Source organism: Motacilla alba, chromosome Z (assembly GCF_015832195.1).
Source record: "Motacilla alba alba isolate MOTALB_02 chromosome Z, Motacilla_alba_V1.0_pri, whole genome shotgun sequence".
In the NCBI taxonomy this organism is placed as follows: Eukaryota; Metazoa; Chordata; class Aves; order Passeriformes; family Motacillidae; genus Motacilla; species Motacilla alba.
Genome location: NC_052046.1, coordinates 20,786,662 through 20,813,980, shown reverse-complemented (window position 1 = coordinate 20,813,980; position 27,319 = coordinate 20,786,662). Strand labels below are relative to the sequence as shown.

Here is a 27,319-nt window from a genome sequence, read left to right as displayed (position 1 = left end):
ATCCTTTTATCGCTTACTCATATTTAGTAAAAAATATGCAGGATTTTGTGCAAACATAATTAAAGGGCTTTTAGCTCTGGCTTTGCACTCAGACTTACACATTTTCTGTGGACTAAAGCCACTCAAATGCTGCTTTAACTCATATTGGTCTTCCTTCTTAAAGCAACTGTTACAGTAACTGTCTTATTGTTTCAAAAAACCCAAAGTCAATCAACAGTTTTTAAGTTACTGCCAGAAAACAGAAGGTCATCTGAGCCTCATTTCACTGTAAACCCACATGTGCCCCTGTTGTTTTAATAAGATTTGTGGTACCACACAGGTCCTGTAGTCTGACTTTTAAGTGCTGGTATCCACCTATTTCTTTGTTTAACTGGCTAACCTAAAATAATCTGATTCTGAGTTTTGTTTCTGATTTTTAGATCCTACTTGTTAACACTTGTGCAATGGTATCTTTTACTGAACGTGCATGTTTACATCTGATGAATATTGTTTTCTTTAAGTAAAGAGAACTTTAAGTAATGCCCAGAGACCTGGAAGTTGCTGCACACATCAACACCACATGCCAAAACACAGCCTAAAGGTTTCTCCTGCTACTCCAGCTTAGGGTGATGATCTGAAAGACGGATTAACTCTACATCAATAAACAGCACAGCTTCAGCTGCACAGCACTAGGGCTCTCAACCTTCAAGTGCTCTCCAGAGGAAGCAAAAGTCTTAAGAGTCATAGAATGTTAAGGGGCTAGAATAAGCCTTAAATACCACCTAGTCCCAAGCCTCCTCCTACTAGATGAAGTTGCTCTAAGCTTTATTCAAGCTGGCTTTGAACACTGCCAGGGCTAGAGCACCCAAAAAATCACTGGGCAACCGGTGCCAGTACCTCACAGTAAAGAATTTTTTCCTTATAGCTAACGTGAATTTCCCCTTTTTCAGTTTGCACCAAGCTTCCCTGTAAGTCCCTTTAGGTCTCCACGTAGCTTTCTCTTCTGCAGGCTGAACGGCCACAAGTTTCTCAGCATCGGGCACCCCTGCTCTGTAATTCCGCTACCTGAACGTTTCCCCACACCGTGCTCACTTTCATACGAGACACGGCTTCAGGAGTCGGGCTCCCGACAGCTGCCCTCACGCCGTGGCCGCTCCCGCCCGGCGGGGCCTGAGGCGATCCCACCGCCCCGGCCCCAGTCGGGGCACAGCTTCATTCCTCCCCTTACCTCTCCTTTTCTTCGCCTGCGCCGCCTCCCCCGGGAGCGGCCCAACCCAGCGCTCCTCCTCATCCTCCTCGTCCGCTGCCGCCGGATCGCCACCACCCGCCTCCACCGCGGGCACCTTTCGCTTGCGCTCGGGCACAGCGGACGCCATGGCGCTGACGTCATTGCCCCGCGCCGGGCGCTCTGCGAGTGACGGGTGCGCCGCGGATCGGACGGCGGGAAGCGGCCATGGTAGTAACGGGCGGGAGGTGCGGCGGGAGAGTCCCGGGCGGCTCCCGGCGCTCAGCGGGATCCCGGCGCTCCGACGCCTCGGGGCCGGGAGGCGTTCTTGGCCGCTGGGGCCGCGGGGCTGTTTTTCAGGGAGGGCGCTGGCTTCCCGGGTGGGAAGGGGCGACGTTCGTCCCTCGGCTGTGGGCGGAGATGTCTCCCCTCACGTCCTCCCGCCGATGTGCTGTGGGGGTTGGCGTCGGGGGTGCGAGGGCTCCCTGTCTCACCGCTTTTGCGATGTTGATTATACCCTGCCGATATTTTGCTTCCTAAGGTGCCTTCTAGTCTCTTTCACAAGTCTTCTGTCATTTCTCTCTCCCCTCCCTCCCCGTCTTCCCGCAGTTGGTCGTTATGTGCTTGGTCACATGACGCATTTCGCCTTTTTAACGTGTGTAAGTGTATGAAAAGGACAGTGCCAAGAGAATGCATTCAGGCTCTGCTCCGTGGTGCCCAGCAATAGGACGAGAGGCAGTGGGCAGAAACTGATGCACAAGACGTTCCACCTGAACCTGAGGAGGAACTTTACTGTGCAGGTGACCATGCACTGGAAGAAATTGCCAGAGAGGGTGTGGAGTCTCCCTCGCTGGAGATACTCAAGCAGCATCTGGACACAATCCTGTGCCGTGTGCTCTGGGATGACCCTGCTTAAAACGGGAGGTTGGACCAGATCACCCCCTGTGGTCTCTTCAATCTCATTCATTCTGTGATTTTTTTCATAAAGCCTTGGCTAGCATAGAGCCTACACTTGGACATGTGTGTATTTCTTACCTAATTATGTAGTCCTAAAACAAGGTAAGAAGGAATAACTTGTTGAAACTGGAAGACGTTATTATTAATGCCGAAAAGTCTTTCAGTTTTCAGGTATGGTGTGGAAATAGAAATGTAATTTAACCGTACTGAAATGGGGAAAACTGCAAGCTACAAGAAATAACACCCGAAAGTGACATTTCAGTGTGTGCACAGTGTAAGGTAGTTAAGAGCACTGCATTAAGACAGCAAGTCACTTTGGCTTGTGAGAGCCCTGTCATGTCTCACAATATGTACATTTTGAAGTGTTGTATGAATTTGACCCAGAAATTCAAAGTTAACAACAGAATCATTTAATCATTTTTATGTGATGGAGATTTTCTGCCTTTCTCTTCAGAGAAGAGAAAGCATTATTATTCCATATAATGCTGTCATGGTGATGAATTATAGTATTGCAGGGGATATGGAAGAATAGTTTTTTATCCCACGTCACCCCTTTCAAATTTCAAAAGCATGGGGTTCTTTTTCTCCCCTTCCTTTTATTCTTCTCTCTCCCCACTATCCCCCCAGACCTTCTTTGTCTCCTTTTTTTGTCTGAGAAAAAACTAAGACTGCTTAGTTTCTTTCTTAGTTTCTTCCTTCTGGGCAGTCTTTGCTGGAGGCATTTCAGAAGTCTTAATAAATTATGGGAACTGGTTCTATTTTATATTATACAGACATTCCAAGACTCTTGAGAAGATAATGATCTTCCTTTCCAAAATCTGTGCTCATTAGTTCTTATAAGATCATAGTGACCTAGATTTTGTAGTGTTCTGTTTTAAATGCAACAAATTTGCCAGGAAGACTTAGTAGAAGTATTGGCTATGTATGAGTTCTCTAGTGTAATTTCAGCATTCAGTGAGATGTTCTGATTCTCTTTCCTCATCTACTTTGCTATGAGGTGCTTGAGCTTTGCAAGTACTAGTAGAATATTTCACTCCTTTTAAATAGGGGTTTCAACAAAATTTTCTCTGATGCTGTGTTTTTGTTCTGAAAAAGAACAAAAGATTGAGTTAGTAATTTATACTTAATTAAGAAGGTAGAAAAGTGTAATTCTTCTCTAGATCATTATCCTTAAAGTTTCTGTTTAATCTCTGTGTGTTTGGTGGGCCTAGTGACCTACTAAGGTATTTTTAAAGGCTTTCTGCATCTGGTACATCCAACCTGTTGGTTGTTTTCCCTGGGAAAAAAATTTTAGTCCTTCTTATTTTTGCCTTTTTAATTGTTGCTGTCATTCATGTATCTCTTAAGTGAGAAACATACAAATTCATAAATTTAATTCCAGCTGTTTCTTTCTGACCCAACAGTTTCTCAAAATTTTTAATTTAAGTTGGATTGATTTTTATTTTGGCTGTCCAGGTGCTCTCTTTCCTTGGTTGTCTGTATGTCTTTCAGGTTCTTTTACTTGTTTTTCATGTAACTTTGAGGGTGCTTAATTTGTTAATCAAAAATATTCTGAATTCAAATGAAAGAGAACTAGATTACCATGTTTATTGACAGAGCAGAAGTAACTGCTTAAAAATAAATATTTCGTATATATATATAAAAATATAATATATAATAAATATTGCAGATAAATGGAGGTAGGGTGTGGCTTTGTAGATGTGAGATTCTCTTATTGTTTCTGTAATAAAGTTGTTGGAAAATAAATAAGCCATTGCAAATAATCAAAGCAGTTATGAAAATTTAGGACTTTGTCATTCAGTTTTAAAAGTAAATTATTAGTGTCTTCTAATTTTACTTAGTTATATAGCTAGCCGATTTTACTTAATGGCTGGGTGATTTCTAAAACAACAGAGGAGTTAGCTAAAAGCTTTGGATTAAGGGAGTTTATTCTGTTACATAGTTGATCTGAAATGGCAGGTATGATTAAGTAATCAGTTATTGTAGATCTGCATGATAACTGCTCTCCTTGCTTGTTAATAGGCTGAATGTTTACCAGAAATCAGTAACACAGCTGGTCCTGTAGATGCCAAGGAAGAACTCTTGCATGAATGTGAGAGTATTTGGAAGCAGATGGAAGAGGTATGCAAGTATAAATGATAGACTAGGTTTATTATAAAGCTTTTTCAGAATTATTTTATTCACCACATGCTTACTCCACCCCCTCCAGAGAAACCACTTCGATAAAATCAAACCAACCAACCAACCAAAAAAACCCCAAACAAACAAAAAATCACAAACAAACTAACAGAACAATAAGGAGATAATATCTTCAGAAAGGTCAAATGTAGAAGTGCTGGGAGAGGTGAAGAATGCCTTGTAATATCTATGTGCTGATGGTATGATTTAGTTAGTGTGGGAGTATATATTAAAATTAGGGAAAACAAAGCAATTTATTTGTGTTGCAGTAGTACCAGCATACAGAGACCCTTCTCTCTTTAGCCTCACAAAAGATGGGATTCCATTTCATAGGTCCTTTGGATCTTAGAGGAGAGAGAGAATAGGAGAGAGAGGCAGAGGAGGACAATGATATCTCTCTGTGCTTACTCCCTTGCAAACACACAGTTACATTGTCATGGTTAAAATTTCTCTCTTGTACATAGTACAATATGTTAATAAATAATAGTTTAGGGCTAGTTATTTTTATTTTCAGGATTCCCAGAAAAGATAAACTTCTATCAGTTCATAGGGAATACTGTTCTTCCTTTAAGATTCTGCTGAATCTGATGAAAAATCATGTTCTAAATTATATTTTCAGAGTTATAATCACTTCACTCAGTTTTCTATTATACATGCTATTTGCTTGAGTTCTGAGTTGTAGGTTCAAAACAATAAAATACCAGAAACAGAAGTAAAAGTATTTCCAAACTTAAAGTAAAACAAAGTACAGACAACTCACAGTGCAATAATTTTACACAAGTTTATATAAAAAGACTAATGGGATTTATTTCTTGTCGAGTATTCAGATAATTCACATGTATCAAGTGGCAGGGAATTCTATGTCTCATTTTCTGAACTTTTGTTTGGAGAACCTGTACTTTCTTTGTAATTTTCAAATTAGAAGGGAAATCTGAATGTTTACTATTTTGAATGTAATTGAAAATATTTGATGTTTTGTATCTCATTCCCACTATGCCCAAAATAATACAAGAAGTGATGTGTTGTTTTTGGAATTTGATGAAAATAGTAGGATTTTTATTATTTGGATTTTGTATCCTGTATGCAAAATGTTCATGTTTCAGGAAAACGTTTAAACTAACAGTCATTTAATTAGCTCCTGGGTTATATGGTTGCATGTAATGTTTCAATGATTGTGTGTCATCATGAACAGTTTTTGTGGGAGAAATCCTGTACAGTGTTCTGGTATCCAGATGTTAACAGCAAGGTTTCCAAAGTACTACTTAGTAGTTCTGTTGCTCTGTAGAATACATCCTGCCTTGTTGCGGGCAGGTTACATAGGTGACAGTTAGAAAAAAAGAGTTTAGCAGGTGTCACCTCTCTATGCCTTGGATATTTGTGATAGGCTGTATTTCAGACTGCATATACCCCCCATTGCAGTCATGAGAGCTGATCTAGTATTCTCCCAAAAATCAGACCACTTCTGAGCTGTACAGTATACTGCCCTAAATGACTCAAAACTAAAAATACATATTGTAATATGATTGTTCTCTTTGGAGCAATCTGTTTGGAAAGCCAGAAGTGTAGCAGAAAGTGTGTTAACTTTTCAGCAGCTTCCCTGTTCAGCTTTGTCTCTGACTGTCTTCCCAGTTTCTCATGTTCTTCATCTGTTCAATGCCTTTCCCCATATGAACTTTTCCCTCATGACTTGCCTTTTTATTCAAAGAATACATATTTCTTTAGCTGCTACTTTTCTCCTTCAGAGTTAATTAAGTTCTACTTTACTGTGCTGTGATTTCAAAACATTTCCTAATTTGCTTTTCTGGGTTAGGGTATAAGGAATGTGGAAGGATCCAAGTTAAAATTCTTTAATTTCTATATTTAAAATTTGTGTTTAAATTTCTAAGAATTGCATTTTGTTCTTACAAAAGAGAAGAGTAAACAAACTTTCTTTGTGTTTTATTTCTTTTTGTTTTTGCCAAGTGTCAGAGCAAGCTAATGCTTCTAGGAACAGAGACACTGCTACCATCAGATGCCAAGGTAAGACAGTGGGTTTTTAAAAATGCTTCATTTTCTGTTAAGACAATGGAATCACAGAATAGCCTGGGTTAGAAAGGACCTTAATGATCATCTACTTCTAACGCAGGCATAGGCAGAGACACCTTAAACTAAATCAGGTTGCTTTAAGCCCCATCCAGCCTGACCTGGAACCATTTAGGGATGAGGCATCTGCAGATTCTCTGGGCAACCTGTTCCAGTGTCTCTGTGCTTACACAATAAAGAATTTCTTCCTAGTATCTAATCTAAACCTGCCCTCTGTCATCTTAAGGCCATTTCCCCTTGCCCTATCACTACATGTACTTGTAAACAGTCTGTCTTCTTTCTTTTAGGCCCCATTCAGGTACTGGAAGGTCCTGTAGTGTTTTCCTGGAGCCTTCTCCAGGCTGAGCAAACTCAACTCCCCTCACTTGTCTTTATAGGAGAGGTATTCCAGCCCTCCAGTCTTATTTGTGGTTCTCCTCCAGACTTACTTGAGCAAGTTCACATCCTTTTTATGCTGGGGAGCCCAGAGCTGGAGGCAGCACTCAAGGTGGGGTCTCACCAGAGGAGAGTGGTGGGGCAGAATCACCTACCTTGACTTACCTGCTGGCCTTGCTGCATTTGATGTGAGGGTTATGATTGGCTTTCTGGACTGCAAGTGCATGTGTCTAACTTCTCATCCACCAGGATCCCCAGATCTTTCTTCACAGGGCTGCTCTCAGTCAGCCTGTATTGATACTGGGGGCTGCCCTGACCCTGGTATAGGACCTTGTGCTTGGTCTTGTTGAACTTCGTAAGTTTCATACTAGTGTAGCTCTCAAGCCTGTCCAGGTCCCTCTGGATGCCATACCTTCCCTGCAGTGTGTCAATTGTCCCACACAATCTAGTGCTGTCAGTGACCTCGCTGAGGGTGCCCTTGATCCCACTGTCCATGTCCCTGACAAAGATACTGCATAGTGCCTGTCTCAGAAACAAGGCCTGTGGAATGCCCTGTCATCACGGATCTTCACCTGAATGTGGAACTGTTGATTGTACCTGTGAGTGTGACTATGCAGCCAATTCCTTACCCGCTGAGAGGTCTGTCAGATCTGTGTCTCAGGAGTTTAGTGACAAGGATGTTGTTCCAAACAGCATAAAATGCTTTGCATAACTCGCAGATAGATGACATCAGTAGCTCTTCCCTTATGCACCAATACCCTAATCCTGTAATAGGAAGCCAGATTTGTCAGGCATGATTTGCCCTTAAAGTCATGTTGCTTAACAACAATTGCCTCTTAATTTTCCACATGCCTTAGTGTAATTTCAAGGAGGATCTGCTCCTTGGTCTTGCTGGGCACAGAGGCGAGACTGATGAATATGTAGTTTCCAGATTTTTGTTTTTCTCTTCTTAATAATATGGGTTATGTGTCTCCTTTTCCAGTTGGTGGAAAGACTGCCATGACTTTTCAAATATGATGGATAGTGTCTTTACCACTTCACCTGCCAGTTCCCTGTGGTGGGTTTAATCATATCTGGCCAGCTTAGCTGTTCATCACTCCCCTCCTCAAGTGGACTGGGGAGAGGAAATATAGCTGAAGCCTCAGGAATGGAGATAAGGACAGATTTTCTCTAACTTCGAAGAATGCAACTGATAAATTACTAACATAGGCAGCAAAATGGGAGGAGAAGGGGGTGTAACCTGTTTGGACTTCTTCCTAATCAGTGCATATGTAATTTCTTCTTGTTAAATGTCATTGTTACTCTATCTTTCTGGACATCTGTGCAGCTGTGGCATGAGCAGGTTCACAGTGTGCTGGGTAAAGACCTGGCTGAAGCATAGAGCTCAGCGGGGTGCAGTGACTGGGGCTCTATCTGGCTGGTGACCAGCTACCAGCGGTGTTCCTCAGGGTGCCGCTCAGTTCTGTTCCATGTGTTTATCAGTGATCTGGATGAGGGATTGGAATGCACCATGAGCAGACTGGCTGATGACTCCAAACTGGACCATGCTGTTGGCACTCTGGAGGGACCAGAGGCCTCGCAGAGGGATCTAGCTAGCTTAGAACATTGGGCAATCCTCAGTGGCATGACATCTCATAACAGCAAAAACAGCGGCTCAGGGTGAGCGTGCCCTGGCAGCCCTGAGGGCAGTGGCATCCTGGGAGCCTCGAGCATGGCCCTGCCAGCCACAGGAGAGGGGATTATCTCTGTATTCAGGGCTGTGCAGCCTCATCTGGAGTGAGGTGCAGTTCTGCACCCCACAGTTTAAGAAGGTTGTGAAGGTCCTTGAGTGCATCCAGAGGAGGGCATGTCCTGTGAGGAACTGCTGAGGACTCTAGGCTTCTGTACTTTGTAGAGAAGGAGCTGAGGAGTACCCTGATTCCTCTCTACATCTTCCTCAGGGAAGTGGAGACGGAGACGCTAAGATCTTCTCCCTGATACCCAGTGAATTTATGTGTGGGAATGGTTGAAAGATACAAAGGGAGGTTCAGAAATGACATTAGAAAGCATTTCTTTACCTGTATGAACCTTCCTCTGAAGGGCCTTCATAACTCTGCCAACTCTGACTCCTTCTCATTTCCCCCTTTTGAAAAAATAATAGAAACATTCCATGATCCCTGTGAATTACTGTAAAATATTTTGAAGAAACTAGTGTTCTATTGTAATAGATGGTCTTTTGTTTTCTGCTGTATCAACGTAACAATTCAAATTCAAATTGTGTTCTACCTCATTTTATGCCAATGCAACTCAACACACTTCAAGAGATGCTTCTTTTATTGTTACACAGCTTTCCTTGTTAATGCTGCGATGGAAAGCTTTAACTGTAGATTTTCATCAGTGGAAAGCAAGAAATCCTGAACGTAAGTAACTGTTTCCTTGTAAAGAATGCTTATATAACATTCTGCAAAGTTTCTTTCATCTAGACCATGAGTATATCGAATGTCTGCTGATGGTATTTTCCTTCCATAACTACTTACAAATTAAATAATGCTACTTTAAAAATTTCTTCATTATTTTTGCACTTCAGTTCCAAGTCAACTTGAAATTAAAAGTGAATTCCGCTATAACTTAATCCTATGATTCTAGACAAATAAATGCATGATTCATATCACTATTCATCAGTCAGTTAAATGGAAAAACAACTATTAGCAGATCTCCTAACCAAATAAGAAAAGTTAATTATCCTCTTACCCTCCTTCATACTCTTTTCTGTGTGATTGTTTTTTCCTCTATCTTTTATTTGTATTTCGTTTTTAGAACAGAAATATTTTGGCAAATAATATTGTCTTCATTTTCTCTTTTAAGAAGCTGATACATTAACCATACATCTTCTGATTATTTTTCTGATTAAAGGTGTATAGTATTATGATGTGACAGTTGAAACTTTGAAATAGACCTTAAGTGCTAAGCCCTTTACACTGTAGTGAAATACCTATTTTGAATTAACAGGGATTGGAGATTTCAAGTCAAGATAAAGTGTTAAGAGCAGCTAGAATTTTTAAATAACACAGGAATTCAGAATACTTACTGATCCTGAAGAAGCACAAACCACTGAGACTAGTAGTAGTTCTTACATTTGTTAGGCATTATCAGTCAAAAGGTATCAATTCCTCAGTTCTTCAAAGTTCTCTTTGTACATAAGCACCACTGCTGATAGATTTCACCCTCTTGCAAGGCTGATGTGGCCAGACACTGGAAATAAAAGCATTCAGGATCTAAGAGTGAGTAAAGTAATCTTTGTTTTCAGATGTCCCATATGGACACTCCTAAAACAGTTGACACTACACTATCATTAATATTCTGGTAGTACTCCTGGTTATATCTCCCATCAAGGACCTGTTAGCACCTGTCAATCCCATAAAACTTCTCGTTAATCTTTGACTCAATCTCGTTAATATTGACTCAATTGAATGTTTTTATGCCATTAGAGGCTTGGTTTTGTAGTATTTGGGAAATTATAGGAATGTGTTATAAGACAGCATGTGGTGATTTCTAATGTTTTGTCAGTTAGCCAAATGGAAATGCCTTTTCAGATCGACATTAGAGGCAGTTCTCCAACTTTTTTTCAAAGTCTGTGTATTTGCTGCATCTCATCACTTAATAAGAGAAGCTGGGAAATTTTTTTTGATAAATAGATACTGTTGCTGTATTAGAATAAATTCATAGTTCAGTGTTGTAAGCCTCACTCCAAGAACTGTCAGCCTCCAGTGCTTCTGAGGTATGTAGACCAAAGGCATGTCACTGAATGAATTTGGAACATACTGGTTGCTGGCTGCTGTTCATGAATAAGTTGCTGGCTTGAAGCAAATTAATTGAAAGAACTTAGTTTTTATCTGGTTAGAATACCTGAGGCTGTTAGATTTCCATACTAAAATATGTATATTAAACTTCAAGCTATTGGCTTAAAAATATCCTTGGCCTATTTTTTTGGCTTGCTGAATTGCTTTGTTCAACCATTCTTACTTCTTCCCAGATGATAATATTTCTTATTAGAAATCTTAAATTTAATAGAGAATTGTCTATAATTAATACTTTACAACCAACTCTCTGCCTTTTTTGGCTCCCTTTCCAGTGGAAGAAAAAAAGTTCCTGCTAACAATTTGAATAGAGTTATGATGTTTGTGTGAAAATGAGGAGTCTGCTTTGCTTGCTTCTCTGTCTTGGCTTCTTTCTACCTACTATTTGTTTTGAAGGAGCAATTACTTAATTGAAAACATTGTCTGATTTTATCTAAATAAAAATAGCAGAAATACTGATTTAATGCAATTTATTAATAGAGCATGAATGTCAGACTGTCTTGTTACTTTGGTTTTAGCTTTTAGTAGCGGCCAGTTCATTTTCTGTAAATGAGGACCTGTCAGCATTTCAATCTTAAACCTGCTTTTCAGAGTATAGCTTGGCAGTTCTACATTTTTTTGAGCACAGTATTGGCAAACAGACTTGAATACACGATGCAAATTTTATTTTTGCAAAGCTTTTACTTTAGTCTCTTTTTCTTTCTCAGTTTCTGGTATTATTTATGTAGCTCTAGATCTGCTAAATCAGCTGAATTAAAACTTCTAAAAAAGCTTTTGGCTTATAAAAATAAAATTTAACTTTTACCTTTGCAAAATCAGGAAGTGAAAGCAACCATATTTTAAACCATTTCAAACAGTTGTGGTCTCCACATAATTTCTGTTTTTCTTTGCAAAATAGCAGTATTCTGCCAAATACCTTTTTGTTTTATTTTAATATGAGTTTCTGTATAAACATGTGCATAGTAGTTGATTTTACATTCCTAGCATCTGGTAGTATTTTTCTTAGTAATTGTACTTTGTATCACTACGCAATTCTCTCTGACATTTGATTTTTGCAAGTGTAGTGATTCAAGAAATCTGAAAAAGATTTAATTGATTATGGATTGAGCAAGCAGTGAATTTACAGCAGCAGCTGGCATAAGTGTGTTGTCCCAGTGTTTTAGATCCGCATTGTTCCTTCACTAAATTATGGCTAGTGATTTCTTTCCCAGGAACACAGGGCCTTCTATTCTGATACTCACACAATATGAACAGTGAATGGCAAGCATGAACTCAGGATTAGGTATCTAGAAATAAAGAAGTGTTATGAGGCCATTGTAAAAATTGATAATAATTGGTAAGGGAAGGCTTATAAAGATCATGTCAGCAGGAAGTGGGAGGGGGAAGAATTGTATGAGTTTTTTTCAAATATGCCAGTGAATGTGAATAAAAGTGCACCAATGAATTTTATCACGTGTACGTAGTATATTCATGTAAATAAAGAAATCTTACTCTTATAAAGCACAGACCAGTGTCTTCTGCAGCTCTTAAGCTTAATTGGGAGCAGAGAACTCAAATTTTGCATCAGGATTTAGAAACAGTAATTTTCCAATTAAAAGGAGTTTTATTGAAACATTTAATTTAATGTATTTTTTGATGCATCAGTAGTTTTTCTGATTCTCAACTCAGAATGAACAGTGCTTTTAAAACTACTAATCTAAAGCTTCTTAAAATTTTTGAGGTAAGTACTATAACATTAAGAAAGGAAGTACTTTTCTGAATTTATTAAATTTACGGTGTGTATTTCAGATGTATTTAATCCTGTCATGAGAGGGTTAAGGATTTCCTTTTTGACAAAGGAACTCTTTATTTAAATAGTTATTTGTAAGATTAGAGATTTCAAGCCCAAACTTGCACAAAAAAATCTGCTTTATAAATATTTTAATCTGTTAGAATAGCTTTTATTTCTCCTGTTAATTATTGAAATAGTTTTAAAAAGTCATATGTTTATGCAGAAGCTGCAAGTTGACATGGATCTGAGGATTGACTGGAGTCTGTTGAAAGCTGTAAAAATCAAGAATTCGGTTTTAATTCTGAAAATGCATGAGTCATAAACCACTGCATTTTGTAGAAGCATTCTAGAGAAAAATTTCCATCTTCTTGAGTTGTACTTTGGTTTTGTATAAGTATTGCTGTTGCTCAGTGTTTTGAGTTAGGATCTTGGCCTTGCTGGGCCATTTGTCTCTCTACTGTTCCTGTGAACAGTAAGGATGGTGACATGCCTCTGAAGTTATTAAAACTAGTCCTGATCAAGCATTTAGAAGGCAATTTAACAAGGAATTGGAAGACTGGAAGAATTTTATTGCCCACATAGATAATGTTGATGGAATGCCTTCTGCTGAAAAAATGAGGCTTGGTTGTCTTGGTTGTGCTGTTTATTCATTATGCACCTGCACAAGTGTTCTTGGAGCTAATTCAGGTATAAAAATAACACACAAGCATTAACAGTGCACTTTTTTCAGTCTAATTTAATTTGCTGACTAGTGATAGTAGGTTAGCCCAGCAGGACACCACAGCATGTAGTTAAGCTGCTACTGAGAGCCAGACTGTTTTTCAGAAGGTACACAAATTTCTCTCTAGCCAAGCTGCTTTTCAATATAAATAAGTCTTTATCATCCAATGCAAAAAATTAACAATTCATTTTATTTTTCAGTAATTTCCACCAATCCGGATGTACTGTTAGAATTAGGAAAAGAAGAGGTAAGTCTAATAAAATTTTGTTGGGAAAAACTGTTCCTAGGGTGGATTGCTAAAATTTTCCTTCAGCCATTTATGTTGTTCTAATGCTTTTTTTTCCCCCTCTAGTATAACTAGTAAAATTTCCTAGTTGTAATGACTTCACTAAGTCTTAAGCTAAATTATTGCACAAGTCACTGAGTAGTGCACAATAAACAGGATTTTGCCTCTGGACACACCATCTAATCACAAGTAGCTCAACAAACTTATCTGCATGCAGTGAAAATGATGTGATAATCGACATCCCAGCTACATTAATGCTCCAAGGCCCCACTTACGATTGGAGTCCCATTGTGCTGGGTGCCACCAGGAGAGAGAAATCTTGTGCCAAGGAGACTGATGACCATGCCTTGCAAAGCTTTAGCCATCATCTTTAACATCGTGCAGCAGGGTCCATTTCTAGGGCTGAAGCCTACACACTGTACTTTTCAAGATTACTTTCATTTAACATTGCGCAAGTGCTCGGGCAAGAAGATCCACTCAGAATTGTGTTTTCAAGATGATATGTGGCTGAATTTTAATTGCTAATTTGTCACAGAAGGGCTGGAGTTAGAAGGGACCTGTGGAGATAGTTTAGGTTGGAAAAGACCTCTATGATCGAGTCCAGCCATCCAACCCCACCACTAAACCCCGCCCCTAAGTGCCTCACAGGATTGTGTTAAGATGGCTTTTGAATATCTTTAAAGGAGGACACTCCACAGCCTCTCTGGGCAGCCTGTTCCAGTGCTCAGTCATCCTCCAGTAAAGCAGTTTTTCCTAAATTTCAGATGGAAATTTCTGTATTTGAGTTGGAGCCTCTTGCTCCTTGTCCTATTACTTTGCACCACTGAAAGAGTCTGACTCTATCCTCTGATACCTGCTTTTAAATATTTATGTGTGCTTTTTTAAACAAAATGTTATAAAATATTGCATTTCATACTTAATAGAAAATGACGTAACATTATGTGTTACTATGTGTCTCACAGAAGAGTCAGGTATCTTAGACATTGAGTTCGGTGGCAATAATTTGCAAATAGTTTGTTGAATCCATTGGAAGAAAGAGCAAATCAATAATGTCTTCCAGGTAACATTATACTATACTGACAGGACATAGGAATGTTTAGAATATTTATTATATATTAGCTTTAGAATATTCCTGGGTCTAAATGCCTTCTAGTATCACTCATAAACAGCAAATCTGATTGCTGTTAAGAGTCACTATCAAAAAGTTGTTAGGTTGCACACTTTGATTGGCATGTTGGTCTGATATTTGAGGATTACAGGTTTTTTTTCAGATTATATATATATGGAGCATATTTGTTTCTGTAGCATATTTTCAGAATGTGCATTTCTTTGAGCTAAATTCTTAGGTGCTCTGTTGTGGTGTGATGTCATGGTTTACCCCAGAACCCGGGTTTCTCCCCTGAAGATTCCCTTCCAGGTGTGTCAATCACCTCTCCTTTCCCCACCCTGACCCCTGCTGAGCACTGTCTGTCAATCCTGGAATTCCAGAAGGGCGTGGAGTGATTGGGCAGATTCAAAAGATGCCCCCTACCCCCTGGGGGGGACATTGGCCATCCAGGTGTCCTTTGTCCCTTGGGACCTCTTCTCCCGTACCTGGGCTCCCTATCCCTTCCCTCCCTCTCTCCCCCAGTGAAAGGGCAAACATCCACGTGGTCCAGGAGTTCTGTTGGAGCAGTTGCTAGATTCAGAGGCCTGTGGGCCAGAATAAAAAGCTCTGGATTAAAACCCTCCTTCAGAACTGACTCCTTCACCTCACCTTAAAGCTTCTCCGTCAGAGGGAACCTGAAGAGCGGACCCTCCATGGGAGGAAGCTCCATCCCGCCGCCATCGGAGCCCCAGCATGCCAGGACTTGTCTCTGCTTGCCCAGCTGCATCATCCAGCTAGTCAAAAGTGTCTCTGGGGTGGAACACCACAGTTGCTGCTATTTAGTTCAGCAGCAAGGGCTAGATAAGCCAAGGCACATCTCGTCTGCAATATTGGTAAATACCAATAGTGCTCCTATTTTGTATGGAAGCAGAAAAAATATATCCAAATCATAGGCTTATATAAGAACCATGATTTTGTACAAGACCATAGTGCTCTAACAGAGGATCTCATAAATTTATACAACTGTCTGAAGAGAATGGAGCCAGGCTCTTCTCATTGATTCCAAGCAGTAGGAGAGGAGGCAATGGGATGCACAAGAATACAAGGAAGAGCTTCTTTACTGTGCACTGGAACAGATTGCCCAGAGAGATTGTGTAGTCTCCCTGTCTGGAGTTTGTCAAGAACTGTCTGGATGCAACCTGTGCCTTGGATGACCCCTGCCTGAGTAGGGCCATGTTGGACCACGTGACCTATTGTGGCCTGTCACAATGGTTAAGGAAACTTCCCTGTGCAACAGTCCAGGAGCCATGGTGTCAGTCACTAAGCCCATTCGCAGCTACACATCCCACACTCACACAGATCAGGTGTCCTTACCAGCTCAGTTCTAGGTTTTCTTCTTCCCTTAGGTTCACACATCCTGATCCTTAAAATAATTTAATCATGGCATAATAACAGAATAACAGCTTGAGCTGGGTGCCTCTGAGGAAGGACCCAGAACAAAGGAAATTTTATACTCTCAAAGCCAAAAGGCTTTTATACTCTCACAGTGTAAAACACAGGTGTTATCAGCTCCTGCCATGTCTCAATGTCCCCTCACCTGGCAGGGCCACAGGTCCCCAGGCCCCCTGTTCTACAGAGAATTGGCAGTTCATGACCTCTTGCCTGGGACTCTTGCCGGAGCTCATCCCAGAGCTCAACCTGCAGCTCTGCTGCAGCTGCACCCTGAGCTACCTGCACTGAATGTGTTCCTCAACACAACCTTACCCATTCTGTGATTCTATAATGGAAGACCCAGGCCGCTTAGAGTCCACTGTTCCCTAGATTGAGCAATGCCTATAGCTTCTGACTGCAGTAGTTTTATTTCTCTGTATTTCCTGTCCCAGATGTGTCATAGCACTGAGGATCATTTAATTCATGGATGCAGTTAGTCTTTCTTTGATGCATCTTCATTTTCTGTACATTTTATGTGGTGCAAGTAGCATGGATTCATTCTTGCCAGCAGCTGCAGTAGTTCAGACAATAGAGCCCTGGTGCTGTAGACATTTTCTCCTCAGCCATTTATCAGCTGAACAGTTCATGTGTGTACTTCAGGTAAAATTAAGTATTTTGTTAAGCTCTGTGTGCTTCAAGAAGACACTAATGAGCAACTGGTCACAGTAACATTTTGAATAGCTCCTGCATTTTAAACTGGATTTTAATGTTTATTAAGGAATTGCAGATGATTTTGTCCCCCTTTATCAGATTTACAGATGTAGCCTTACATAGAACAAATGCTACAGTCTGAGCTACCTGCAAACAGTAGTTTAATTTCTATTCTTTTATAGTTGCAGAAAGTAAAAAATGATCTTGAAATGGTGCTGTCAACAGTTCAGTCAAAGAATAAACAACTCAAAGAAGATCTAAAAAGGTAATAAAATAATTTGGACTTTGGAATTATTTTCTTGTTTTGACTGTCCAAGGAAACTATTTATCTGTTGTGCCATTTCCTACTTTTCATGTTTCAAAGAGAACAGCAGTGGTATGAGGAACAGAAACAGATGCTAGAGACTCTTAATAAAATGGAAGAAGAGGCAAATACCCAAGTTGAACATCCTTCCACAAAAAGGTATTTCTGCATTTTTGAGTTACAAATTCAAGAATTGAAATATCAACAGGAGTAAATGAGCAAGCAAACTCTAAAGATTTATTCCTTGTTTAATAGATAAATGCTAATAAATAATTGCTCAGTAATCCATATTTGAAACATGAAAGTAATGCTACTATATCCTGTGATTAAAGATGTTGAATTTCTAACAATAGATAATAAAGGTTTTTTTACTTAGGAGGGATGTTTTAGTTACTTCATTTGATCCCTTGTTTTGTTGCTGTGTTTTTACTGTTTGAAAATTAGAGAACTCAGTGAACTGAAAAATAAAGTATTGAAATTGAAGACCTATAAGAAAGAACTCTTGAGTGCTTTGGGTGAATTCCTGGATGAACATTTTCCCCTTCCAGAGAGACGTGAAAATACTAACAAAAAGGTAAGACTTTTCCTTACCTATTAAATATGAAATGTTCAGTTCATATTTAATTAGATGCAGTATCTGTTTGAAGTCACTAGCATTGAACCTGCAGTTGTATTTTGAAATAAGCCTAATTTTTACAGCTGATCCTCCAGGTTTAATTTTTATTTTTCTGGTTCTTTTATATTATTTAAGGCTGTTTCCAGCTGCATATTTTCTTTTCTTGATGCATATATCCCTTACCAATGAGATGCATAGCAATTTATTGTATTTCTTACTGAACTGCAAGCTATGCCAAATTTGGAAATGGTGTGGGGTTCAGTCCAAATAGACCCTTTTTTTTTACTTGACTGGGCAAGTAGATTCCTATTTTTCTTGGCAAAGCAAATTTTAATTGTCTAACAACGTTTTTGGAACAATAAGGAAAAGTCTTTATAATTACAGAGTAATTTGGAATGTTAACCATCAGATTTGGTTCAGGCAAACTGGGTCAAAAATTATCGTAAAACCTCAGGGAGAAGAGGCAGCCAGGGAGTATTTTGCATAATAAATTCAAAGTATGCATTAAAAATAAAACTATTACCATTACTATTTGATAGATACAAAAAAGCTATGAAAAAAGGCAGGTTTTGATTTTGATTTCAGGCACACTTAACATTACAGAAGTTGAAATTATTTCTTTAATCCAGTTCCCTGTTTTTTCAGGTAACTACATAATATAATTTGTTCAATATTATCATTGAGCTCCATTTTAGAACAAATAAATTTTTTTACTACTGTTTCCCCTGTGTTTTTTCTTCTAGTACCTCAGTACTTTGGTTAGAAACTGTCTCACAGCTTTCAGTCTAAATGTATCCAAGTCTAACACAGATCCACTGGTATTCTTACACCAGAATTTTTCTTAGAATAGCTCTGTTTCTTTCTTGTGTGTATTCCTCCTGATATATTTATGGCAGCAATCTCATGTCCTCTCTCTTTGTTTTGCTAATTGAACTAGCAACACCTTTATGTTCTCCTGTAAGATAATATTTTTCAGTTCTCTAGCTTATCCTAGAAATAACCATTGTCTATGTTTGTTTTCAATTGGATTCATCTTTTTTTACAACCTGCTAAGAAAAAATATTATAAATAAAACTACTAGCTCACACCCATCACCAAAGCAACAAATTACACCCTTGTCTTTTTCTGTCTGTAATTTGCAGCTAATGAATCCTGATCTTTTAATTTTAAAAGATTGTTTTGCACATACATACATATTTTGCACATAAAAGTACCAAGTGGAGATGTCAAGACATGGTGTTCATTTTCAAAGTATTATTAAAATATCTTACTCTGTTGAATCTTAGTTTTTCTGCATACCAGTGCTTTCCTTTCCTGTTGTTAGTAAATATGACGTATTTTGGTCTACGTCTCTCCATTTAGAAACAGTCTCATATGGGACAGTGTCAAATGCTTGCACAAGTCCAGGTAGATGCCATCAGTTGTTCTTCCTTTTCCACAAATACTGTAACTCTTGTACAAGGTCACTAAATTTGTTTGGTGTAAGTGGTCTATAGTGAAGCCATGTTGGCTGTCACCAATCACTTTACTTAAACAAAAAAACTACTTTGATTAATTTCAACACAAGGTTTTATCTTTCCTTAGCTTAAATTTTATTTATGCATTTCCTGAACTCTTAAACAGAGTCTGTTTTCTGACGGTATTTTTCTTTCTTTTCACTCTTTGTGAATTCATAGCTTTTCTATACCTTTTGACTCACTTGGATCACTTGGCTTAACTACAGGTACCCCTTAATCTGCATCTAGTTGACTGTGAAGGCAGGACAGCCAGCCATTTTTGCCTACATTTATTGAGTGTCAGAAATACAAATTGTAATCACTGGCAATGAAATTATCTGCTATGTTGGTTCAGGAGAACACATTATTCACTTCTCCTATCAGCTTGGTTCAACAGTCTAGCAGCACCAAACTCTTAATTCTGCACATCAGTAATTTTGCTTCACTTTGTGGAAGCATGTTGTGTTCACAGTGGTTCCATGTGAGGGCAAATGTGCAGAGTTGATGTCTGTAGGACATGGCTGCAGCATAGTTTGAACTGCTCCAAGCCTCGCTGGTCTGGTTCTACCCTCCTTTCACCTGGCGACATGCATGAGAGATTGGGAGTGGGAGTAGGAGTGAAGACTGCATCATAGCAGCTCAGGTTGGCTTCCATTGCCATGGCCCCAACACCTTTAATATAGGTAGTGACTGTAGTAACTATGATCTTGCATTTCAAATCTAGGATAAAAATCTACTTTTTTTTTTTCAAGATAATACCACAAAAAATCAGAGGCTGAGGAACATTCTTTATGCAAATCTGTCTGATTGGAAGGGTGAAGAAGGTGCCTTTCAGGCTAAATAATGAAATGCTGAGCATCCTGCTTAATGACTTTATAAGCATTAAGTGATTATCGGTACTTAATTGTATTAGTAGTAATTTTGACATCAGCAGAGGTTGTAAAGTACCTTCATGTTTGCTCTAAGGAGCTTTTTGCAGATAGGTAATGTCAATTCTATTCACTCAGCCAAATATTGAGATGAGGGCACATGGATAGATGTTATTGGGTCATAATAGATAGATGTTATTGGGTCATAGCTCCAGGATTAGCAGAGCTTCCATGGAGCAGGCTCTCCCTGGAAAGTGAAACTTCTGACTCTCTGCAGGTGAGTCACTGTGTCTGGGAAAAAGGATCCAGAACTTGCCTTTGAGAATATTATTCTTTCTTGCTTGTATTCTTCCTCTGTTACAGAAGTGAAGTTTGTATAAGGTGCTGCACAACTGGTAATACCTTAGGTCTTAAATTCACATATTCAACAGCAATGCTGAGAAAGCCAGTGGAATATTACCTCCTTTATTTTGTTGAAACTGAAGTAAGTGGGGAAGAAGAAAACTGGAAAATTAAAGAAGCAGGTTTACTGTGCAACAATACAAACAGATCCACTGACATTGCTGCCAAAGGAATCTTTATAGACAAATGGCTTGATTTACTTGCTACAAAGGAAAACAAGTAATCTTCTAGTGATATTTTATCATTGCCTTTTATTCCACCAAAATTTTTAATTATTCTGTTTCTTAACCTTGATAAGATAAATGTTTTAGTTGAATTCAAAGCAAGTAAGTATTCATTGTCAACTCATGAAAAAATATTAAGGCATTATGAAATTAAGTCTTGAGTTGTGTCAAATTTCTATTATAAACATTATTTAAAGCTCATGAAAAATATTTTTTCCTCCAACAAATCTTGTTCACAGAAGGTTCTGTACTACATTATAAATTTGATGTACTTGGTTTTATTTAAATGTAAACACAGGTAAAACATTATGATCACTTTGGATAAATCTCTCTTGATAATTCAAAAAAAATTTGAAGTGTAGGATTTTGAACTGGTAGATTTAAATGCTACCTATATTTCTCTCAGGATTAAATCTAACTAAAAATTTTCATCTATTGTGTACTATGCAATCAAATAATTGTGTAATTATTTTACTTTGTCAATTAAAATTTTTCTTAACTGGTTTGAGGTTTTGTTAATTTTGCTGGGGGATGTTTATCTTTCCAGAACTCTTCGGCAGAGCCAGTTGTAGAACTAATAACATTGCAAGAAATTTTAGAGGTAAGGTGTTTTTACTATGTAGAGATTTGAGGATTTTTTAAATATTCAGATGAATGATGATGGGGATGATGATGATAAAGTGTTTATTACTAATACAAATAACAGTATGTGGTATTTAGTTAAGACAGTTAATCTACAGTGATTAAGAATGTTGTGTCTACAAGAAGAGTGCAGGGAGACCTCATTGCGGCCTTCTGGTTCTAAAAGGGGGCTTATAAAAAGACAGAGAGCAACTATTTGCATGGGGGAATAGTTTTAAATTATAAGAATATATATTTAGATTAGCTGTCAAGAATAAATTCTTTACTGTGAGGCTGGTGAGGCACTGGAGCAGGTTGTCCAGAGAAGCTGTGGATGCTCCATCCCTGGCAGTGTTCAAAGCCAGGTTGGATGGGGCTTTGAGCAATATGATCTAGTGGAAGGTGCTTGGAATGAGATGATCTTTAAAGTGCGTTCCAACCCAAACCATTCTATGAATCTATGTCAGTTTTCTATTTTAATTCCTATCAAAGTAAACACCAGATTTTTACAAGAGGTGTGGCAATAATGTTCTGTTTAGGCTGGAGAATGTAAAAATTAAGAAATAAGAGACAGCCTATGTTTGATTCAAAGAAGTTTTATGTGCCTTAGTGGCTCATGTTGGGAGAGACAAATACTGTGTTTAACAAAAAAAATGGTCCATTTCATGCTCTATTTTATACTGTTTCAAGAAAAATATTTCTGAAATACACATTAAGAGAAGGACTAAATATGTAGGACCAGAAGGACCAATAGTCTTGTGCATTAACTGGATTATTAACTCATACAAGGAAATCAGTTCATCCGATTCATGTATTTCTGATTGATTTTATAAGTATAGAAGCATTGCTTAGTGTGAATTTTTAATTACAGTGCAGTTTATGAATGTGAATTGTAAAGCATAATTTTTCTTGTCTTAAATGTAGCATTTGAAGTGAAATTTTCTGTTTTCCCTCCTTAGACAGTTCTAGACTTCTATATGTAAGATATCCCTGGGGAAAATTTTTTTCTTGAGGCAAAATGTGATGTATAAAGACTTTCTAGTGTCAAGATGCTATTATCTAATCACTATGCACTATAGTTTAAAGCCGAGGCTTTGGGCTTACATCATCAAAATCATTTCATGTGCTTCAAATATCTCAGCATACCTGTTAATGCCAAATTAGGCAGTGCTTGAAAATAGGTCAGAATTCAGAGTGGCCACAGTCCTTATGGAAAAAAAAATGTTGAAGTTGTTCTAATGCTTTAAAATTGCCTTTCATATTTTTCTAATATTGTTAATCTCCTGAAAATGTGAACATATTGGTGTAATGTCTGACTTCTGTTTGGAAGAACACACTATTTGAAAAATTCAGACTCATTTGGAATTTCAACATCCTGACCTAAAGTGTCAGTGTCCCTTCTCTTTGTATTCTGGAAGGTTTTTATTTGTTGAGTCATGTTGTTCTAGCTTCAAGTCCCTGTTAAATTTGAAAAATGTTTTCTGAGATATACATAAAGTTATAGCCATAAAAGCTATTTTGGAGTGTCAGATGTCAGAAAAACCTAAGTAAAAATCTGTCTAGAATAATGCATTTGGAGTAAATGTTCATAATTGGAAGTACAGAAGATATTAACTGGAACAATTCTTCAGAATGTTCTGAAAAAGAAGAGCAGTTGTTCATTTGGGTCTTTTATTTGTAGCACTGGATGCAAAGATATAAAATCTGGTAGCAAGTATTTTGAATTTGTCTTTAGCACTAAAGGCAAAAATATTTTGTACTTACTGAAATTGGGTCAGTATAACATTTAAAAGCTCTGAGTAGAAAGATGAAGTATCTAGGATAAACAGAAAGAGCACCATGAGATGGGTAAGATTATTTAATCTGTAGTGTGTGCAGTACTCCCCATGAGCAATATCATGAGCGCATGAATATGATCTCCAGGAACTGAAAAAGAATGACAAAACTGATTTTGTTTTTAACTCCATTAACTAATTCTGTATTTAGAGATAGCATTTAATCTGTATTTATTCTGGAATAAAAGAGTATTCTGGTTCTAATTTTTACATAAAAATATGTTATGTAGCTAATTGGAAGTCCTTTACTTCTGCTTTGAACAGGTCTCCTATTTCTTCTGTAGTCCTTTATATCTTATATTGCCTACATCACAGTAATTTGTAAAAATTTGGTTAAAGGAGATAAAATCTAGCTGTTTTGTTAATTTCCTAGATGTTATCCTTTTGATCTTCCAGATACTGATAAACACGTTAATGGACGCACCACATGAACCTTATGTAACAATCAATGAGTCATTTTGGCCACCTTATATTGAGCTGCTGCTGCGATATGGAATGGCCCTGAGGCATCCAGAAGATCCAAACAGAATGCGCCTCCAAGCTTTTCACAAGTAGTGTGGCCTACATGTGCACTTGAAAACAAAACAACACCAGTACTCTTAATTCAGGGCTAGGACATGCTTAGGTTTCCTACTAAGCTTTCTTAGTATCAAATATCACTTCTTGTTGGATGATTTTTTTGCTTTTATATTAAATTGGATATATAAGAACATAAAATGTGGGAAAAGAAAAAAATCTATTTTAACTGCTTACAGTTGGCCTTCAGTGTTATATCAAGATTTGCATTATGGAAGGTTTTTTTAACTGCTTCTGTAAGATGCCAATTCATGTAATAGACAAATATGTTTAACAGTCCTTTTTACTTTAAAAACCATATTTTATACATTACTTCTATGGTTTAGATTTTTTAGATTGCCTGAAGTTATCTCTATTTCCTTTAGTATTTTCTTGTATTCTGTAGAGACAAAATTCAGAATACCGCCACTCCTGTACATGGCCTTGCAAACATTTGGAACTAACAGGGAGGTGTCCTCTCAGGAATGTGTTATGCCTTGTTTGTTTCTCAGAGTTTTTGCAAACAATTTTACTGGCTCCAAGATAAACACTTAAGAAAGCTGACACATCTTTCTGTGCAAAGGGCAGCAGATGTTGAGTCTGCGCCTTTCACTGCACGCTTCCCAAATGACCCACTTTGTGCTATGCTATATTGCCTTACAGTATCTTGTCTTCACTTTTTCAAACCTAGTTTATCAAGGCTTTTAATGGGTCTCTGTTCTGTTGATCTCTACAGCTTCTAAGTTATGTCAGTTGAGAGTTACCCTCTGACTCAATGCTGGCATTGTTTACAATCTCAGTCTTTTCTGTAGCCATTTTTATTATATTGTATTGAGTACAAAAATTCTACTCTTGCTTATCTGTAGTGACTAAATTATCCTTATTAACCAGATTGTAGTGTATTGAGGGAGGAACTTGGGTAATTTTTTAATTGATAGAAAAATAAAGGCTTGTATACTATCATAGAATGTTTTGTGTGATGGTTTTTAGAACAGTGTTTATGTGATTTGGTGTGATGACTTGTAAAGATGATGTAAGGATGCATGGGAGAGGTTAGGGGGACCAATCTAATATAAGTTCCAGTATAATTGCCCTTTTTAGACTAATTAAATGTTAAGCAAAAAAGTCATTAATCTTGTCTACTTTTGAGTGAATGCTGATCATTTTACCCTCACAACTGGTGATTAAGCATGAGTATAGAATGTGGTGTGTGCTGTTGTGCCTGAACTTTGACTTCTTTTTGGTTCATATTGCTTGTGTAACTATCTTTCTGTTGTGGTTTAACCTCTCTTATGAGCTCTAGAGTCTGACTAATCTATACACATTTACCTTACAGTGTTTTTAATTAAGAATTTGAATAACTACATTTTTGGCTTACATTTATAGCATTGTCTGTTTTGGGTTTTTTCTTCATTTGTGTTTAAATGCTTTGTATTCTGCTATAATTTCAACTTACTTATTAACACTGCTCAAATACTTCATTGACGCTGGATGACTTCTTCTGTTGTGACATTAATAAGTAGAAGAAAAAATGCTAAACACTCTCTAGCCTCTTGTGTTTAAAAAGAAGAATACCAACCCATACTACCCACCACCCAAATCCAAACCCAAACCAAAGCACCGAGGAGATAGGACAATCTATAAACAATTGCTCTAAAGAAGATGCAATATTCATTATTCTTCATACCAAAATCAAATCTCATCCAAGTAAAATACCAGAATAGATTTAAATGAAAGCTTTACATTAAATTATGAAACTCACTGCCATAAAATATGTTGTAAGATTACATATGAACTTGCAAAAAAAAACCTTATGGAATTCATATTTGTGATTATGTAAGAAAATTGGCAGTCAGCCAGTTCAGAAATCTCTGACCTACTAATTGTTGGACCTTGAGGAGATACTTACAGAAATTCCCTAAGATCCTCCTGCAGTTCCACAGTATCTTTGGCATTCTCTGAAGCCTTTCCCTTAGGCTCAGATATGCTCAGAACCCAAAGGTTCAGTTTAGAGCTTTTTCCTCAGGAGGGATTGGATCAGTACAGCAGAAGAAAAGCTGTAGAAAGAGATAATCCATTTTCTCTCATTGCCAGTTTTTAGGAGAAGCTGATTTAGACTGAAACATTGCTAGCTGAAAGCTGTAGCTCCTAGAAAAATTCTGACAAGTAAATTGAAGCAAATCAAGGCAATGATGAAGAACAGATCTTCCTTATGAAAAAAGGCTAGGAGTAAGCTCTTCCATCAGTACTTTCAACAATCAGGAACGTTGGGGCATATGTCAAAAGAGTAGAGTAATTTCTCCATTTTTTCTCTCTGTGTATGTCTAAGTAACAGTTGTTTGTTTGGAATTAACACCTCTATTAAATGCTAATATTGTGACTCCATGTGCATTCTATGAAATAAGGATTTGTTTAGCTTACCATCAATTTTTAACTCTACAAAGGTAATGTAAAAAAAAAAGCCAGGATGTTAAATGAACATTTGGAGCTACCAAGCCTGAGTAAGATGACAAACTGATCTATGAGCTGGCAGTGTGTCCTTGTGGCCAAGAAGGCCAATGGTATCCCATTGGGTGCAAATAGGAAGATCAATGCCAGTCTGCCTGTGCCTTTGCTTCTTTCCCTTTAGTTGACCAGCTGTTCCCTACTCAGCCATGCCTGTCTAGAGAGAATCAGGTAAACCTAAATCTGTGTGTTATAAGCCATGCAGGTCAAGACAGATGATAATGATAATATGATAATAACCTGCAAAAGGACAGATGTCTTTGATTTCAGTCATTGCTCAGTATGGAAGTATTGTACTTGGCTGGGTCTATTTGATTAGGCCCATATCTCTGGAATATTGGCTTAAAACCTCTCACAGCTCTGCCTCTGCACCAGATAAGCAGACAGCTTCTAACACATGCCATACTCTCCCGGTATAGAGCTGGTGGTTTGAGTATGGTTAAGAGTAAGATGTCAGTCACAATGGTGTCACCAGCCAGGGCATAATTCACGGACCAGCAGTCACCTGCTAAATCAGAGGCCAAACCTTGGGGACTGGTGCTTTCCTCTGTGACTGTTTCAGTAGAAAATCTCACCCCACAGGAGCATTACTTGCCATTCAGATTTGGTGTGGTCTAGACATCAGACGGGCATTTACATGAAGAGGAAAAAAATTACTCATTATACAGTAATGATTCTTCTGGAATGTGTATGCTGTGCAGAGCCCCCAACTCTTCTTGCTTTTTGGAATACATTAGTACACCAAACTTCTTATTGCGAGGAAATTGATCTAGCAACAGCAGCCTTCTTGCACGTAGACTTATGAGATTAAGGAAGAGCAGACCACACCTGCCTTCACAAACTCTGCAAAGGGACTGTTGGGACAGACTGACTGATGTGATTTCCTAGTGAAATAACTAAATTGTTCCCCAGATTTTCAACTTTTGATTGTGGCATAAAATGCAACTGCTATATCTATCTGCATTTTGCTGCATTGAAAAAAAATCTGATTTTGAAAGTTTGGCATAAAAGTTTCTGGATGTAAAGTTTTGGCAGAAATATCCATGAGATTTGTTTGTGGTTTGAGAGAGTGCAGGTGATACTAATGAAGACTTCTGTAGCTAGTTACAGACATATAACATAACCTTGGAAAAGCAAGCCTATATTGAAATTCTTGAATGTTCATTAGTGTTTTGGTAAAATGATGCTATATTTTCTGTATCTTAGATTGTATTTGAAGCTTTTTTTAAAAAATAAAAGTCAAAAAAAGCATG

General features: G+C 38.1%; 2 protein-coding genes across 5 annotated transcripts in view; one reads left to right on the top strand and one right to left on the bottom strand.

Annotated features, from left to right (window-relative positions):
* PPWD1 (peptidylprolyl isomerase domain and WD repeat containing 1) overlaps positions 1-1,386 on the bottom strand; it is a 12,893-nt gene extending 11,507 nt beyond the window's left edge. The window contains exon 1 of the mRNA XM_038124334.1: positions 1,208-1,386. Within this exon, the coding sequence (XP_037980262.1) occupies positions 1,208-1,355 (148 nt within the window). The 5' untranslated portion in view covers positions 1,356-1,386. The remainder of the gene's footprint in view (positions 1-1,207) is intronic.
* CENPK (centromere protein K) lies at positions 1,354-27,319 on the top strand. Of its 4 annotated transcripts, XM_038124342.1 has the most exons (11): positions 1,354-1,435; positions 1,814-1,863; positions 4,184-4,282; positions 6,302-6,358; positions 9,123-9,195; positions 13,325-13,371; positions 16,822-16,904; positions 17,004-17,102; positions 17,388-17,517; positions 21,098-21,151; positions 23,403-27,319. In XM_038124342.1, the coding sequence occupies exons 1-11, from the start codon at positions 1,354-1,356 to the stop codon at positions 23,559-23,561; spliced, it is 933 nt and encodes a 310-aa protein (XP_037980270.1). In that variant the 3' UTR covers positions 23,562-27,319. The 4 variants fall into 4 exon arrangements, with proteins under 4 accessions (XP_037980270.1, XP_037980272.1, XP_037980269.1 ...); XM_038124344.1 differs by lacking the exon at positions 1,814-1,863 and having other exon boundaries at positions 1,379-1,435; XM_038124341.1 differs by lacking the exon at positions 1,354-1,435 and having other exon boundaries at positions 1,442-1,863.